The sequence below is a fragment of the Neoarius graeffei genome, chromosome 18 (assembly GCF_027579695.1).
Source record: "Neoarius graeffei isolate fNeoGra1 chromosome 18, fNeoGra1.pri, whole genome shotgun sequence".
Lineage (NCBI taxonomy): Eukaryota > Metazoa > Chordata > Actinopteri > Siluriformes > Ariidae > Neoarius > Neoarius graeffei.
In genome coordinates this window covers 69,073,898-69,089,186 of record NC_083586.1, presented here as the reverse complement: position 1 = coordinate 69,089,186, position 15,289 = coordinate 69,073,898, and the positions used below count along the sequence as shown (strand labels likewise).

The 15,289-nt window shown below is 42.5% G+C and overlaps 1 protein-coding gene across 2 annotated transcripts in view; it reads left to right on the top strand.

The window, feature by feature from the left end:
* The window catches only part of LOC132866531 (hemicentin-1-like), a 47,634-nt gene extending 33,383 nt beyond the window's left edge, over positions 1–14,251 (top strand). For both annotated transcript variants that reach the window (XM_060899358.1, XM_060899357.1), the window contains 3 exons: positions 33–284; positions 10,141–10,482; positions 13,287–14,251. In XM_060899358.1, coding sequence (XP_060755341.1) covers positions 33–284; positions 10,141–10,482; positions 13,287–13,483 — 791 coding nt within the window. In that variant the 3' untranslated portion in view covers positions 13,484–14,251. The remainder of the gene's footprint in view (positions 1–32; positions 285–10,140; positions 10,483–13,286) is intronic.
* The last annotated feature ends 1,038 nt before the right edge of the window (positions 14,252–15,289 follow it).

Below are 15,289 nucleotides of genomic sequence, written 5' to 3'. Positions count from 1 at the left end.
TCTCTCTCTCTCTCTCTCTCTCTCTCTCTCAGATAGACCAGTCATAACACCTCAGTTCCTCTCTGAGGTTCTATCAGTACTTGGGGAAAACCTGACGTTAAGTTGCCAAGCAGATGGAAACCCCAGCCCTGTTTATTCCTGGACTTTATCTAATGGCACAAAAATCTCAAACTCCTCCTCCATCAACATCAGGAGTGTTCATGAAGAAGACCAGGGCTGGTACACCTGCACCACCTCCAATTACCTGGGCCATGATACACGGATCGTGATTCTAACAGTTATCCGTGAGTGTGAAAACTATATTCAAACACACCAACACACACACATACAAGAAGGAGATGATATTTGTACAGAAGCAGGATGTTTGGGACAGAAGTGTTCCTCCTGCCGTGTACTACAGTAGGTGAGAATTTGGGTTCTGTACTTTGTGAAAGAGAGAAACTGCAAGTCATCCTCAGGTTTAACACTGAAACTGCGACGAGTTCCACGTTTACACACTTAAAAATCAAGACCATTCAGACACGACTCGCCTTCAGTGTTCCAGTGTTCAGTTCCATCTCCTGTGCTCAGCATGAATCAGATGATTAGTTAGGAGGCTGCAAAAGCACACAAACCTGTTTGCTCTATTACAGTGGTTGTTAGATTGATTCCTTTCCTTTCTGCTGGTGGATCAGTGTGGCATCACATTGAGGAGGTCAGTCCAACCTTCTCCATCCACAGTCACACATTCCTGCTTGAACTCCAGATGTTCCCAAGCCAGTTGTGAGATACTGTATAGTTATTTTAATGACCTGGCAGTGGAAGGATTGGAAGGGTGCGAGTTCACATCCCAGCATCTCCAAACTGCCACCGTGGAGTAAGACCCTCAACTGCTCCATTATTCAGACCCTCCAGGATTTCGCGATGCTGCGATTTGCAACTTCAACGCAAATTCAACCAATCCCCGCGAATTCAGGGCGGTGTTGCAATTATATCCAATCACCGCAACGTTCCCGCAAATTTGACCAATCGTTGGCGTCGTCTTGAGGTGACGTCGACAAACTACCTTCCGCCTTACTTCCGTGTTTCTGTTCAAGAGAAGCAGCATGTGCGCAGTGTTGCCAAATTGGGCGGTTTTAAGTGCATTTTGGTGGGTTTTGAACATATTTTGGGCTGGAAAACGTCAGCAGTATCTGGCAACACTGCATGTGCGAGTCAGTGTTTATGTAGGCTTAAATTCTGTTACTGAAAGTGTGTTATGTTTACAGTGAAGGACTGTGTGCACTTTACATTGTTTTTTACTTAATACAAGAAATTAATGGATGCCAACATTTTTGCCAAAATGGTATTTTATTTTCCTTTGTTTAGGCAGCTTCAGCATCATACTGTGAGATTCTGTTCAAATTGTTTTTTTTCTTCTATGAAGCCTGGGCCATTTATTTTATTAGTTTATAATTATTGTTTAATTTAGTCTTCAGGAGAGACTGCCTGCACACAGCACTAGTATTAATAGGTTTTTTTTCTTACATGAAAGCTGAGGCATTTATATTATATTTGAAGGTAACTTCATGTTGTGCTGTGAGGTTCTCTGCACTTTAACTTTTGAACCAACAGGTGCATTTGGATAAGTAAAGCCTATTTTTCTGCATTTTTGTAGTCCTGGTAATCTTTTATATTGGTAAAGTTGTTTATAGGACCATTTCTCAGTGTCTTTGTTTTTTTAATCAATAGTTTTTTCAGTAATAGCTTAATATTTAACATATCACTCAATTTTAATCACAAAAAGAGAAAATCGCAACAATTTCTTGCAACTTTCACTTCCTCCCGCAATGTAATCGCAACAAAAACCTAAAAAACACCGCAACTTTCATCGCAATTTTTTGGAAACCCCCCGCAACATCAGACATTTTAGCCCGCAACAATCACAAAAAAGGCCCGCGGAATCCTGGGGGGACTGATTGTACTCTGTATTTTGTGTCAGGCAGATGAGGTGAATGTACAGTAGATAATTTCTTTTTTAGGTCTGCCCCAAGTCTCAGTCCAGAGGGACATGTCTGATAGGAGCCCATCAGGGGAGCAGCTGAGGACCATAGCTGAGGACAGGGATGTATATACCTCAGTAAACAGAAAGGTTTGTCCTCCATCAGCTGAGCTCCTGCTTCACCACATTCATCTCCCCTTTCCAATGCCTGAATGTTTCAGCTCCTTTCTGGTCTGTTTGTGTGGTTTCTGAGGCGTGTTTTCTCGGTGAGAAATAATCAGTGTGCAAGTATTGTAACTCTCACCATTTACAGTGAGTACCATCATCTCACCATCACCATAAACCTGAGTGAGCGAGTGAGAGTAGGGGACTGACAGCATCCATACATCCCAGTTTACCAAAACACTCTGTCTGAGGACCCTCCAGATCTACACCTTTACCTCATAAACACCATTAACACAAGGCTTGACTAAACAGATCTGTTTTCAGCTGAGACTTAAACACTGAGACTGTGTCTGAGTCCCGAACACTACTTGGAAGGCTGTTCCATAACTGTGGGGCTTTGTAAGAAAAGGCTCCGTCCCCGATGTAGCCTTCACTATACGAGGTACCAACAAACAGCCTGCACCTTTTGATCCAAGTCGGCGTAATGGGTCATAAAGGTCCAGAAGTTCACTCAGGTACTGTGGCACGAGACCATTCAGTGCTTTAAAGGTCAATAGTAGTATTTTATAATCAATACAAAATTTGATTGGGAGCCAATGCAGTGTGGATAAGACAGGGGTGATGGGGTCATATTTCCAGTTCTAGTAAGGACTCTTGCTGCTGCATTTTGAACTAACTGGAGTGTTGTGTCTTTACTACAACATAGTATAAAAATAATGATGTGAACTCGGAGGTAGATTAATTCATGAATCCTCACTTTACCGTAACTCAGAATATCAGTGCACATGCAGATCACCTATAGGGAAACCCAATAACTAGGGGAGTGATTCCGCTTAAAGAAATAGATCCACTTAGATACTACACTCCTCCCCTTTTAGATTTATGCTACACATCAAGTAACATACAGTAACACATTCAGTTTTATAACACTTCAATACATTTAACACAATATGTTGCTCTGTTGACATCATTTTGACACTTTTTTTTTTTAGATTAGGAACAGTCCATAACACTTTTGTTGTAGCTGCTATTTCTACAAAACAGGAGAACTCATAAGTCCAGTCTTTTTGGTGGTGCCCTGATTCTGTCAGGGTAACACCTAGGGCCTTGTGGAGTGCACTCTTTAGGGGGCACTTCCTCAGTTGTAGGTGTTACACTGCTGTCAGTGTCATGATTAGAGTTGGGTCTGGTGGACATGCTGGTTTGTTGGATGCAGGTTGCTCAGGGGTCTTTGGCTGAGCATTCAATATCTGGTCCACACGACGCCTCCAAGTATGCTCGCCAACGTCCACCTCATACATCAGCGGTCCACTCCTGGTGACTATCCTTCCAGGTGTCCACTTGTCCACTCAATAATCACGTGCTAATACTTGTTGTCCCACATCAAAACTCCTTGCTGTACCACTTGACAAAGTGCTGAACTGTTTATTCTGCACTTCCGTCCACCGATTTGGTTTCAGGAGGTCAATGTGAGATCTCAGGCATCTGTTCATAAACAGCATTGCTGGTCTTTGATTCGTTGCCACATGAACAGAGTTTCGGTATACAAGAAGGAAGTTGTCCACTTTGTGTTGAAGGGAGATGTCCTCTTTTGCCATTGCTTTAATTGACTTTTTAAAGGTTTGCACGAACTGTTCTGCTAAACCATTCATTGCTGGATGGTATGGTGCTGACTTAAAGTGTTTAATGCCATTCTTCTTCATTAAAAGGTTGAACTCATCAGAAGTATACTGTGGGCCATTATCACTCACAATTTGCTCAGGCAGACCATTCCTGGAGAAGATATTCCTCAAAGCAGAAATAGTCTTTTCTGATGTTGTAGATTTCATTGGTACGACCTCTGGCCATTTTGAGTGAGTGTCCACAGCTATTAGGAACATGGAGTTCATGAATGGGCCAGCGAAATCAATATGCGCACTCAGCCAGGGTGCAGATGGCCATTCCCATGGATGTAGGGGTGCCTGTGGGGGTGCATTTTGAATACCATGGCATCCTGTACAGGTTTTGGTGATGTCCTCAATTTGTTTATCTATCCCCGGCCACCATACGTAGCTACAGGCTAGGCTTTTCATTTTAACAGTGCTCAGGTGACCCTCATGCAGATTCTCCAACACTTTGGTGTGAAGCTTAGAGGGCACTACCACACGTGATCCACACATCAGCGTTCCCTGGCAGACAGCTGGTCACGTCTTGCCGAAAACTCAGGAAAACTGGGATTCCCATGGGCAGGCCACCCTTGTGTCATGATGTCATAGACTTTTTAAAGTGTCGGATCATTTTGCGTTTCCCTTTGTATCATGGCATTTGTTACTGGCAGCTGGTCCACAAGTGCTGCATGGAACACTTCTGCTGGATCACATCCTGAAGACTTTTCTTCCTCAGTTGTCGACATTGGGAGGCATGACAAACCATCAGCATTACAGTGTTGCTTAGTCCCCTTAAACTCAATGTCATAAGAGTGAGCTCCTAAGAACAGTGCCCATCATTGTAGTCGGGTGGCTGACATCACAGGAATTCCTTTCCTAGGATTAAAAATTGATACAAGGGGCTGACGGTCAGTCACTAAAGTGAACCTTCAGCCATAAAGATAATGGTGAAACTTCTTTATGCCCCACACAAGGCTAAGGGCCTCCCTGTCGATCAGTGCATAATTGCGTTCTGCACTTGACAGAGACCTCGAAGCGAATGCAATTGGGCGCTCAGATCCATTGTCCATAGTGTGCGATAAGACAGCGCCAATGCTATACGGGGACGCATCGCATGCTAGTCGGATGGGCCGTGATGGATCATAGTGGGTAAGTAGCTCATCAGATGTTATTAGTCTTTTTGTTTCTGCAAATGCCTTCTCACATTTTTCTGACCAATGCCATTTGGCTCCTGTCTGTAACAGCACATTCAGTGGGAACAGCACTGAGGCAAGGTTTGGGAGAAACTTGTGGTAATAGTTTACCAGACCTAGATATGATCTCAGCTATGACACATTTTCTGGTTTAGGTGCTTTCAGCACTGCCTCAATTTTCTCTTGTGATTTCTGTAAGCCATGTTTGTCAATGACATGCCCACAATATGAGATTTCATTTTTGAAAAACACATTTCTCTCTCTTTGCCTGTAAGCCATACTCATTAAGCCTGGTGAGCACCTTGCTTAGGTTTTGAAAGTGATCACTGTCATCTTTTCCTGTCACAATTATATCGTCAAGGTAGCATTGAGTTCTAGGTATACCCTTAAGTACCTGATCCATCGCTCTTTGCCAAATGGCTGGAGCCGAGGCAACGCCAAACACAAGACGATTGTATTGATACAGTCCTTTATGTGTGTTTTCCCCCGGATTCCGCGGGCCTTTTTTGTGATTGTTGCGGGCTAAAATGTCTGATGTTGTGGGGGCTTTTCCAAAAAATTGCGATGAAAGTTGCAGTGTTTTTTTAGGTTTTTGTTGCAATTACATTGCGGGAGGAAGTGAAAGTTGCGAGAAATTGATGCGATTTTCTCTTTTTGTGATTAAAATTGAGTGATATTTTAAATATTAAGTTATTACTGAAAAACTATTGATTAAAAAAACAAAGACACTGAGAAATGGTCCTATAAACAACTTTACCAATATAAAAGATTACCAGGACTACAAAAATGCAGAAAAATAGGCTTTACTTATCCAAATGCACCTGTTGGTTCAAAAGTTAAAGTGCAGAGAACCTCACAGCACAACATGAAGTTACTTTAAAATATAATATAAATGCCTCAGCTTTCATGTAAGAAAAAAAAACTATTAATACTAGTACTGTGTGCAGGCAGTCTCTCCTGAAGACTAAATTAAACAATAATTATAAACTAATAAAATAAATGGCTCAGGCTTCATAGAATAAAAAAAAACAATTTGAACAGAATCTCACAGTATGATGCTGAAGCTGCCTAAACAATGGAAAAGAAAATACCATTTTGGTAAAAATGTTGGCATCCATTAATTTCTTGTATTAAGTAAAAAATAATGTAAAGTGCACACAGTCCTTCACTGTAAACATAACACACTTTCAGTAACAGAATTTAAGCCTATATAAACACTGGCTCGCACATGCTGCTTCTCTTGAACGGAAACACGGAAGTAAGGTGGAAGGTAGTTTGTTGACGTCACCTCAAGACGACACCAACGATTGGTCAAATTTGCAGGAAAATTGCGGTGATTGGATATAATTGCAACACCGCCCTGAGTTCGTGGGGATTGGCTGAATTTGCGTTAAAGTTGCAAATTGCAACATCGCGAAATCCTGGAGGGTCTGACTAGATTGCGTAGTAGATTGCAAGTTTTCGCTCCCATCAGACTGACGAGGACGGAAACTTTTTTCTCTTCCTCCACATCATTAGCGTGGCAGTATAACTCCACTCTTTCAATATAAGCTTCCCAGTCTTCACGTGCACGATCAAACTCATCTACTTTCCCAACAAAAGCCATTTCAGACTTGAAATCCAGCCTTTTTAGCCCCTTTGTATGCGTAGATTCACTGTGTGCAATGCACGATTACTCACGCATCCTTTGCTAACTTTCACTTTGCCTCGAGTGATGCCTCTGCTTTCGTTTCTCTCCTTCCCTCTGATTAACTTCTCATTCCGTGTTGTTGTTTAGGGTCCGTATTACTCGTTGCCATTTTGTTGTGTCTTTACTACAACATAGTATAAAAATAATGATATGAACTCGGAGGTAAATTAATTTGTGAATCCTCACTTACTTTACTTTACCGTAACTCAGAATATCAGTGCACATGCAGATCACCTATAGGGAAACTCAATAACTAGGAGTGATTCCACTTAAAGAAACAGATCCACTTAGATACTACATGGAGCTTGTTTATGCACTTATTGGAACATCCAGACAGTAAGGCATTACAATAATCCAACCTGGAGGGAACGAAAGCATGAACTAGTTTTTCCTGTGTCATGTAGTGACATTAAATTTCTTATCTTAGCAATATTTCTGAGATGAAAGAAAGCTATCCGGGTAATGTTATCAATGTGAGTTTCGAATGAAAGACTGGGGTCAATAATCACTCCGAGGTCTTTTACTGCTGCACGTGAAGAAACAGAAAGGCCATCCAGAGTTACTGTGGAATCAGAAAACTTACTTCTAGCTGCATGTGGTCCGAGTACAAGTACTTCAGTCTTGTCAGAGTTAAGCAGAAGGAAGTTAATAAGCATCCAGTGTCTAATGTCCTTCACACATTCCTCAATTCTATTAAGCTGGTGTCTCTCATCAGGTTTTGCAGAGACATACAACTGTGTGTCATCAGCATAACAGTGGAAACTAATACAATGTTTACGAATAATATCGCCCAGAGGGCACATCTCATCATCTCTAGCCACTTTATCCTGTTCTACAGGGTCGCAGGCGAGCTGGATCCTATCCCAGCTGACTACGGGCGAAAGGCGGGGTTCACCCTGGACAAGTTGCCAGGTCATCACAGGGCTGACACATAGACACAGACAACCATTCACACTCACATTCACACCTACGCTCAATTTAGAGTCACCAGTTAACCTAACCTGCATGTCTTTGGACTGTGGGGGAAACCGGAGCACCCGGAGGAAACCCACGCGGACACGGGGAGAACATGCAAACTCCACACAGAAAGGCCCTCGCCGGCCACGGGGCTCGAACCCAGACCTTCTTGCTGTGAGGCAACAGCGCTAACCACTACACCACCGTGCCGCCCCAGAGGGAACATATATAAAGAAAAAAGCAGTGGACCCAAGACAGAACCTTGTGGAACACCAAACTTTACCTCAGTATGTCTAGAAAAAAATTACCATTTAAAATAAAATAAACCCTTGCTAGTGCAGAAAGAACAATAAGGAAAAGTAACACGTGTGTGTGTGTGTGTGTGTGTGTGTGTGTGTGTGTGTGTGTGTGTGTGTGATTTAGTGCTGAATATATGGTTGCTGGTGGATTTTATTCAATTTATCCCCCCCCCCCTTACAGAGACCGGGCTAAAGCATTCCATATTTCAATTGAGAAGGAATTGTGTCTAAAACCAGTCTTTATAAAACTTACCTTGTGAGGTCTTTCACTGGAGAATATTTTTTTCAGTCTGAGAATCATATGCAAGAAGTACATAAAACGTACTGAGTGTCTGACGATCACACAAACATCACAGGAGCAACACACACACACACACACACACACACACAGTTACAGATTCACTAAATTGACTCATGATTTTAATGAATAAAATTATTTTCATGTCATTGTTAAGGTTGTATTGTGTCTTTCATAACACCGTTTGGGCTGTATTCTTATACAGTAATGAGTTTCGGGTTACGTAATGCACCAGCCAGTTTTCAGAGGCTTATGAATCGTGTAATATCTGGTTTAGATGGATGTGCTGTATATCTTGATGATCTGGTTCTTTTTAGTGACACTTGGGTTTCTCATTTGCAGAGGCTCGAGTCAGTGTTCGATCACTTGACCGAGGCGCAGCTTACCGTGAACCTGGCAGTGTGAGTTTGCCAGGGCCACGGTGACGTACCTCAGGAAAGTTGTTGGGAATGGTGACGTGCGTCCTATTCATGCAAAAAATTGTGGCCATTCAACAGTATCCGCCTCCCACTACAAAAAAAAAAAAAAAGATCTGCGCCGATTTTTGGGTTTGGTTGGGTTTTATCTGTGTTTTTGCCGAAACTTCTCAACTGTTGTGGCTCCTTTGACCACTCTTTTAAGGGATGGACAGAAGTACGTGTGGACATTAAATTGTCAACGAGCGTTTGAAAATGTGAAGTCCATTCTTTGTTCTGCTCCTGTTTTGGCCGCTCCGCAGTTTGATAAATGTTTTTCGTTACAGGTGGATGCCAGTAACATCGGGGCTGGCGGTGTTCTAATCCAAGCTGATGATCAGGGAGTCTTTCGTCCCATTTGTTTCTTTTCGAAGAAATTTTGTTCTCATCAGCTGCATTATTCAGTGGTGGAAAAGGAAGCACTAGCTTTAATTTGGGCTTTACAACATTTCGCAGTATACATAAATTCTGGTGTAGCATTGACAATTTTCACAGATCATAATCCTTTGACCTTTTTGAATTCCTTGAAGTGTCCAAATCAGCGTTTAGTTCGCTGGTCGTTGTTTTTACAGTCATACTGCTTAGACATTAGGCATATTAAAGGGTCCGATAATGTCGTGGCCGATGCTCTGCTTGTCCTTTCTCTTTGGCTCTTGTGTTTCTCCATCCTTAATTTGCTCCTAGGCGCTATGGTTGCTGGGTGGTTGGGGAAATGGACAGTTGCGGAGAGGGAACGCATGCTGTGGATGACCTGGTTTTGCACAGGATGGGCCCGTTTTTGATCTGTGTGCTGGATGGGTGTGGATTGTTCTTGCTTTGAAAACTACGATCCCATGAGGCTCTTTGTTTTCTTTTGAGGGGGGGGGGGGGTGTGACGACTCTGAGCGCTGCTGCTGACGCTCTTTCTGTGAGCGCTCATAGGCGTGGCTTTGGCGCTTGTTAAGGCCGCACCTGATTTGCTCCCTTTAAAAGGCCGGACTTGGAGAAGATGTCAGCTGTTGTTCTTGACGCTGCTTGTGCTGCTTCTCTGCTCGGCTGCTCGGCTCTCTGGGCGCACGTCTGCCATTTTGCTTTGTTTTTCATTGTTTTGTATTTGATTTCATGCATTTAGTTTCACTACACTAACACTGCACGTCTGCAATGTTTAACATTACTGATTTACTGACTAACGTGTTTTGTACATACATGTTGCATCTAGTTTTCCTTTTCTTAAGTAAATTCTTTCATTATTTGGTCATCTCATGTCCCGTGTCCTCCTTGGTTTTGTTACGATTCTGAGCCAGATCATAACAGTGTTCATATATGATCATTTTAAACAGGAAATTAACTCCACATTTTGTCTTGTTATTGTGCTGAACAGAAGAATGTACAGATCCGACTGTCACTCCATCATCTCTGGCAGTGGCGTTGGGAGATCCTGTTCACGTGACCTGCTCCGTGTGTGTGTGTGTGTGTGTGTGTGTGTGTGTGTTTACAGAGAAGCCAGACAGAGTTACACTGAGCTCTGTGCCTGATGTGTGGGTTGAAGGAGATCAGACAGAGCTGCTGTGTGAGATTATAGACATCGGTCCTGGCCGTGCACTCAGTGTGAGCTGGAGCAGAACAGATCCGGAGCTAAACAGCACTTTCACACAATTCAATGAAACGTTCTTCCCAGAGTTAAAAAATGAGGCAAACATTGTGAACAAGACAGCGAGACTGAAGGTTACGCCCAGGCGTGAGGACGATGGAGCACAGTATCAGTGTGAGGCCGTGCTGAATCTGAGCCAACACGGATCACGAGTGTTCACATCACAACCAATCAACATCACTGTACACTGTAAGTAACCGCAGAAGGTTTTACAGAAAAACAGCTCATCACTGGGTTTAATATCACTGTGCATGAAATCGCAAAACATTTTACAGTTCGAATTGGAAACCTGACAAACAGGGATGTTTCACTCTGTTTACTGATCCTTTAATCCTCCAGACGGACACAAGACACACAGGCGAGTGTGTGAACAATGCCATTCATATCATATCGCTGCTGCTTTTACACGTGCACACAAAGTCATGCACCAAATATAAAACGTTCTTTTGACACTAAGAATATTGTAAAAGTGTGTATTTAATGACGGCTGCAGCAGCAATCAGACGTGTCTGTGTTTAATCATCAAAAACTCAATAGATTCAAAAGAAGCAGCAGAGATGATCCACCTGTCATGCACCGGGTCGTAATCTGGGTTTGCTAATTTGTAAACGAGATTACCATAATAACATACAGTTGTGGTCAAAAGTTTACATACAGCCATCATTTACATATACTGGACGCTGTATATTATGTTCAAGGGGTTTGATCAGTTTTATCCTGAAAGGCGGTGCTCTGTATCAGCCACTGTGCATTGCGAGCAAACCTCAGGGTTCTAGCCCTTAAACCTCAGGGTTCTAGCCCTTAAACCTCAGGGTTCTAGCCCTTAAACCTCAGGGTTCTAGCCCTTAAACCTACAAACCAAGACCACGGAGATGGTTTTATCCATAGTCCTAGGGGAAAATCATCAACTGGAGTGAGAGGAAGAGTCCTGAAAGTGGAAAGTGAAGAACAAAGAGGAAGAGATTGAGGTCCTGATTTCCAGAGTTTGGGGGCCTTGACAACAGAACGCCTGTTTTATATTTAAGTGGAAGGACTGATGACTGATAGAGGACTGGGGTGATGTGAGCAGGGTTACATCAGGGTTCTCTCTGCTGAGTTATGAATGTACTGTGGAAGGTGCAGGGCTTTTTTTCCAGGAGTTCCAGTAGAGCGAGTGTTAGAGTCGAGATCCGAGGATATGAAGGCATGGACCAGAGTTTCTGCATCCATCTTGTTAAGCATGGGGTAAAGATGTTCAGGTGGATCCTGTCTCAACTGTACACTTTGGATAAAAGCCTCAGCCAAATGAGGTAGAGGAGGTAAACGTAGATCATCTCTCATCTGGGTTTGCATCAACTTTTGGTCCAGTAGGACATGTGATAGGATCATCAAGGGCATCATTGTAAAGTTCCCAAGCCCTCTCAACTGGCTCCTCTCACATCAGCAGTTCTACTCGATTTCCTGACAGCTCATGAGCATAGGTGAGGACAGAGATGTAGATCACTTCGTCAGCAGAGAGGCTCATCCTTCTCCACCAGCTGAGCTTCTGCTTCACCATCATGTGTCTCCTTTTCCCAATGACTAAACTTTTTGGGTTAGTTTCATGACTTTTCAGGTGGTTTGAGACGTAGTTGGCGTGGAAATCTTGCTGAGATCTGGCAAGCCTGCACCCCAGTGAAAGCTTGGGCAGAAAGCTAATGTTTCATCCATCATGTTTCATTTTAATGCACAGATTTGGTTTCATTCTTAGCAATATGCTGTCTGGAGTCTGAAAGGAACAGATTATTAAAGGTAGACTGCCTTTCAGATTTTTCAAGTGTAGGTCATAAAAAGAATTTTTGTTTAGTTACCAAAAGCTACTGAATTTGAATCACAAACTTCCAATTTTATTAGTTTTTTTTGTTTTTAATAGAACAATTAATGAACTTATCTCCACGTGGCTCTAAATTCTCCGCTATTTTTTCCTGCTTCACCATGACCCAATTCAAGATGCTACATCATGCATCACGTGGTGGGCTTTCCCCGTTCACGCAAGGCATTGTGGGATACAAATTTGAAACAGGAGAGAAAAATGGAGGACGTGAGTGTGCGAATGAAACGTGAAAGAGCGACTACAGTGGGGGCGTCGTGGCTCAGGTGGTTAAGGCGCCATACCATGAATGCGGGCGACCCGGGTTCGATTCCGGCCCGAGGTCATTTCCCGATCCCTTCCCGTCTCTCTCCCGCTCATTTCCTGTCTCTACACTGTCCTATCCAATAAAGGTGCAAAAAGCCCAAAAAAATATCTTAAAAAAAAAAAAAAAAAAAAAGAGCGACTACAGTAACGGAAAGAAAGCGAGAAGAAAAGACGTTATGTTCTATACGAAGGAAAGGAAACGCAGGACCAAACTAATAAATATGGGCGCTCAGCGAGCACCTCGGTGTGATCAGCTGTTCGTTTAGCGACAGAATGATGGAACTGTCAGTGCACGCTCAAAGGGAAACCTGTAGATGGCAGTAATGCAACACTGTGGATGCCAGCTGCTGTAAAACCCAAAAGAAGAAGAAGAAGGTAAACCTGTGCATGCGCACACGGACTTCCTCTGTCTGCTTGACTGCGCCAAGCGAGCGATTTCATGCACATTATTTGCTTTAATCCTCTCAAATTAAATAACTTCCCAGCCACAGAATGGCCTGATATTTTGTGAGATATTACAGAAATAAACAGATATCACAATCACCACATTTCAGACGGAACTAAATTTCACCGATTTTATGAAATCGAAAGGCCGCCTCGCTTTAAATTTCAAGTGGTGTATTTTTATGTTTTAAATCAACTGAAAATATAAACCTAAGCCACATATTCAGGCAATTCTTACATTTTTGCTTTATATAAAATCATATATCATCAAAACATCACTGTATCGTGGTGTATAAAATTTGGTGTATTGTTACCGGGAACAGTTATTTACTTTATTTATACAGGACACATTATATGTATTTATCTTGCATTCTTTCCCTGGTTTCTTCATCAGCTCCCCACAACCCATACTTCCTTTCCTGGATCCTTATCAGTATAACGGTGCTGGTGCTGGTGCTGTTGCTGGTCTTCACTGTGTGCTGGATGCATTACCGACGTACACACATGGGTCAATACATCCTGAAGCAGCTGAGATCCCACAGGCACACCAGCTCTGTGGACCACAACGCTGAGGCCCAAAGACAGCTGTAGATACTGCAGAAGTTAACACCTGAGCAGTTCTGCTGCATTCAACTACATTTTATAATTCTCAATCTCTGACCTCCATTGGGAAATCCAAACACTAACCCCATCAATGAAGAAAACTCCTACTTGGAAGGTTGGGAAGGTCCCTTCAACCCCAAGTTCAGCATGTGATATTAAATCAATGAAGCTGCTCACAACATGAACAGTAAACACCGCAGCATGTCTTTCCTTTCATATGAGGTGCTTTAGATCAATCAACATCCAGTGATCACAGTTCGCTGTACGCTCATTACAGTTTGCCCATTAACTAACGATCTACAGGAACATACCCATGTTTGGCCAACACTTTGCAGCTTAAACACAGGGAGGTCAACAATGACAAAAATTCATAACTTTCGACTTCCTATTTCCAAGTTTAGTCAAGTGCAGCGTTAACCCTGACACCAGTGGAACGACTTCTCTCTTCTCTGGCTTGAGTTCCAGCTCTGAGAAGACACACAGAGCTAACTCTTATTCAGAACTCTTATTTTCACAATGTAGTTCTGTCTGTAGCCTTCGTTTTGTTTTTGAAACTGACTGTAGATCGTGATATACACTGAATTACAATGAAGTTTTGATGCTTTACAGTATTTTATGGGTATTGCAATGTGAACTTGAAACTCTCATATAAAACGTGTGGCTCAGCCTCTGCACAGTCCCACTGCTCTTTTCTCTTCATCAGCTTTCACTGTTCATTTTGAGGAGCTTGAGCAATAAAACCCAAACTGAACCTGACGACCATTGTGAGTTTGAAATATTAAACACGCGCTCAAGGTAACATCTTAAAAATCCTTGTCTTAAGAAACGAACTTAAAATGGCTTTAATCACTGTTGTCTAAATAAAACACTGCCAGGTTTTTATCAATATGTTAACTGCAGTACTAGAAATAATAATATCCTTGACAAGTGCTATGGCAATATCAAGGATGCCTATTCAGCCAGAGCCAGACCCCCTCTGAATAATTCTGACCACAACATAATCCATCTACTTCCCACCTATCGCTCAGTCTTTAAGGCCAGCAAACCAGAAATACAGACCATAAAGGTTTGGACCAGTGATAAAACGGAGGAGCTAAAAGGATGCTTTCTCTGTACGGACTGGGACATTTTCTTTGAAGACACTGACATTGATGGGGCTACTGAATCCATCACTGCCTATATTTCTTTCTGTGTTGACTCCATTATTCCCCAGAAAACTGTTAAGCGATATCCTAATAATAAACCATATTTCACAAAAGAGATAAAGGAATGCATTAACAGGAAAAGAGCAGCTTTTAAAAGTGGACACACTGCAGGAGTTTGTTCTGCACAAAAGGATTTAAACCTACAAATAAAAGCAGCCCGACGGGAATATAAGGAGCGGGCAGAACATGATCTGTCCAACTCCAACACAAAGAAACTGTGGGATTCAATAAGGCAAATGACCAATATGGATACTGAAAGGAAGCCCCTTTTTGCTCATAATGGCCAGCAAACCAGCAAGGGCAAATGAACTAAATGACTTTTACATGCGTTTTAACACTGATAATACTGGAGACTGTGCTGCAGTTTTAAAGACAGTAGTTTGTAATGGGAACACAGACAGGATAGTAATTGAACCACACGCTGTTGCCAAGGTCTTTAAATCAGTGCATACTAACAAGGCCACTGGCCCAGATAATCTATCTGCTTTCGTATTGAAGACATTTGCTGAGGAACTTACTCCAGTTTGGCATAGACTTTTTCAGCTCTCCACTGATACACATTCAGTCCCAAAACTCTGGAAAAAATCCA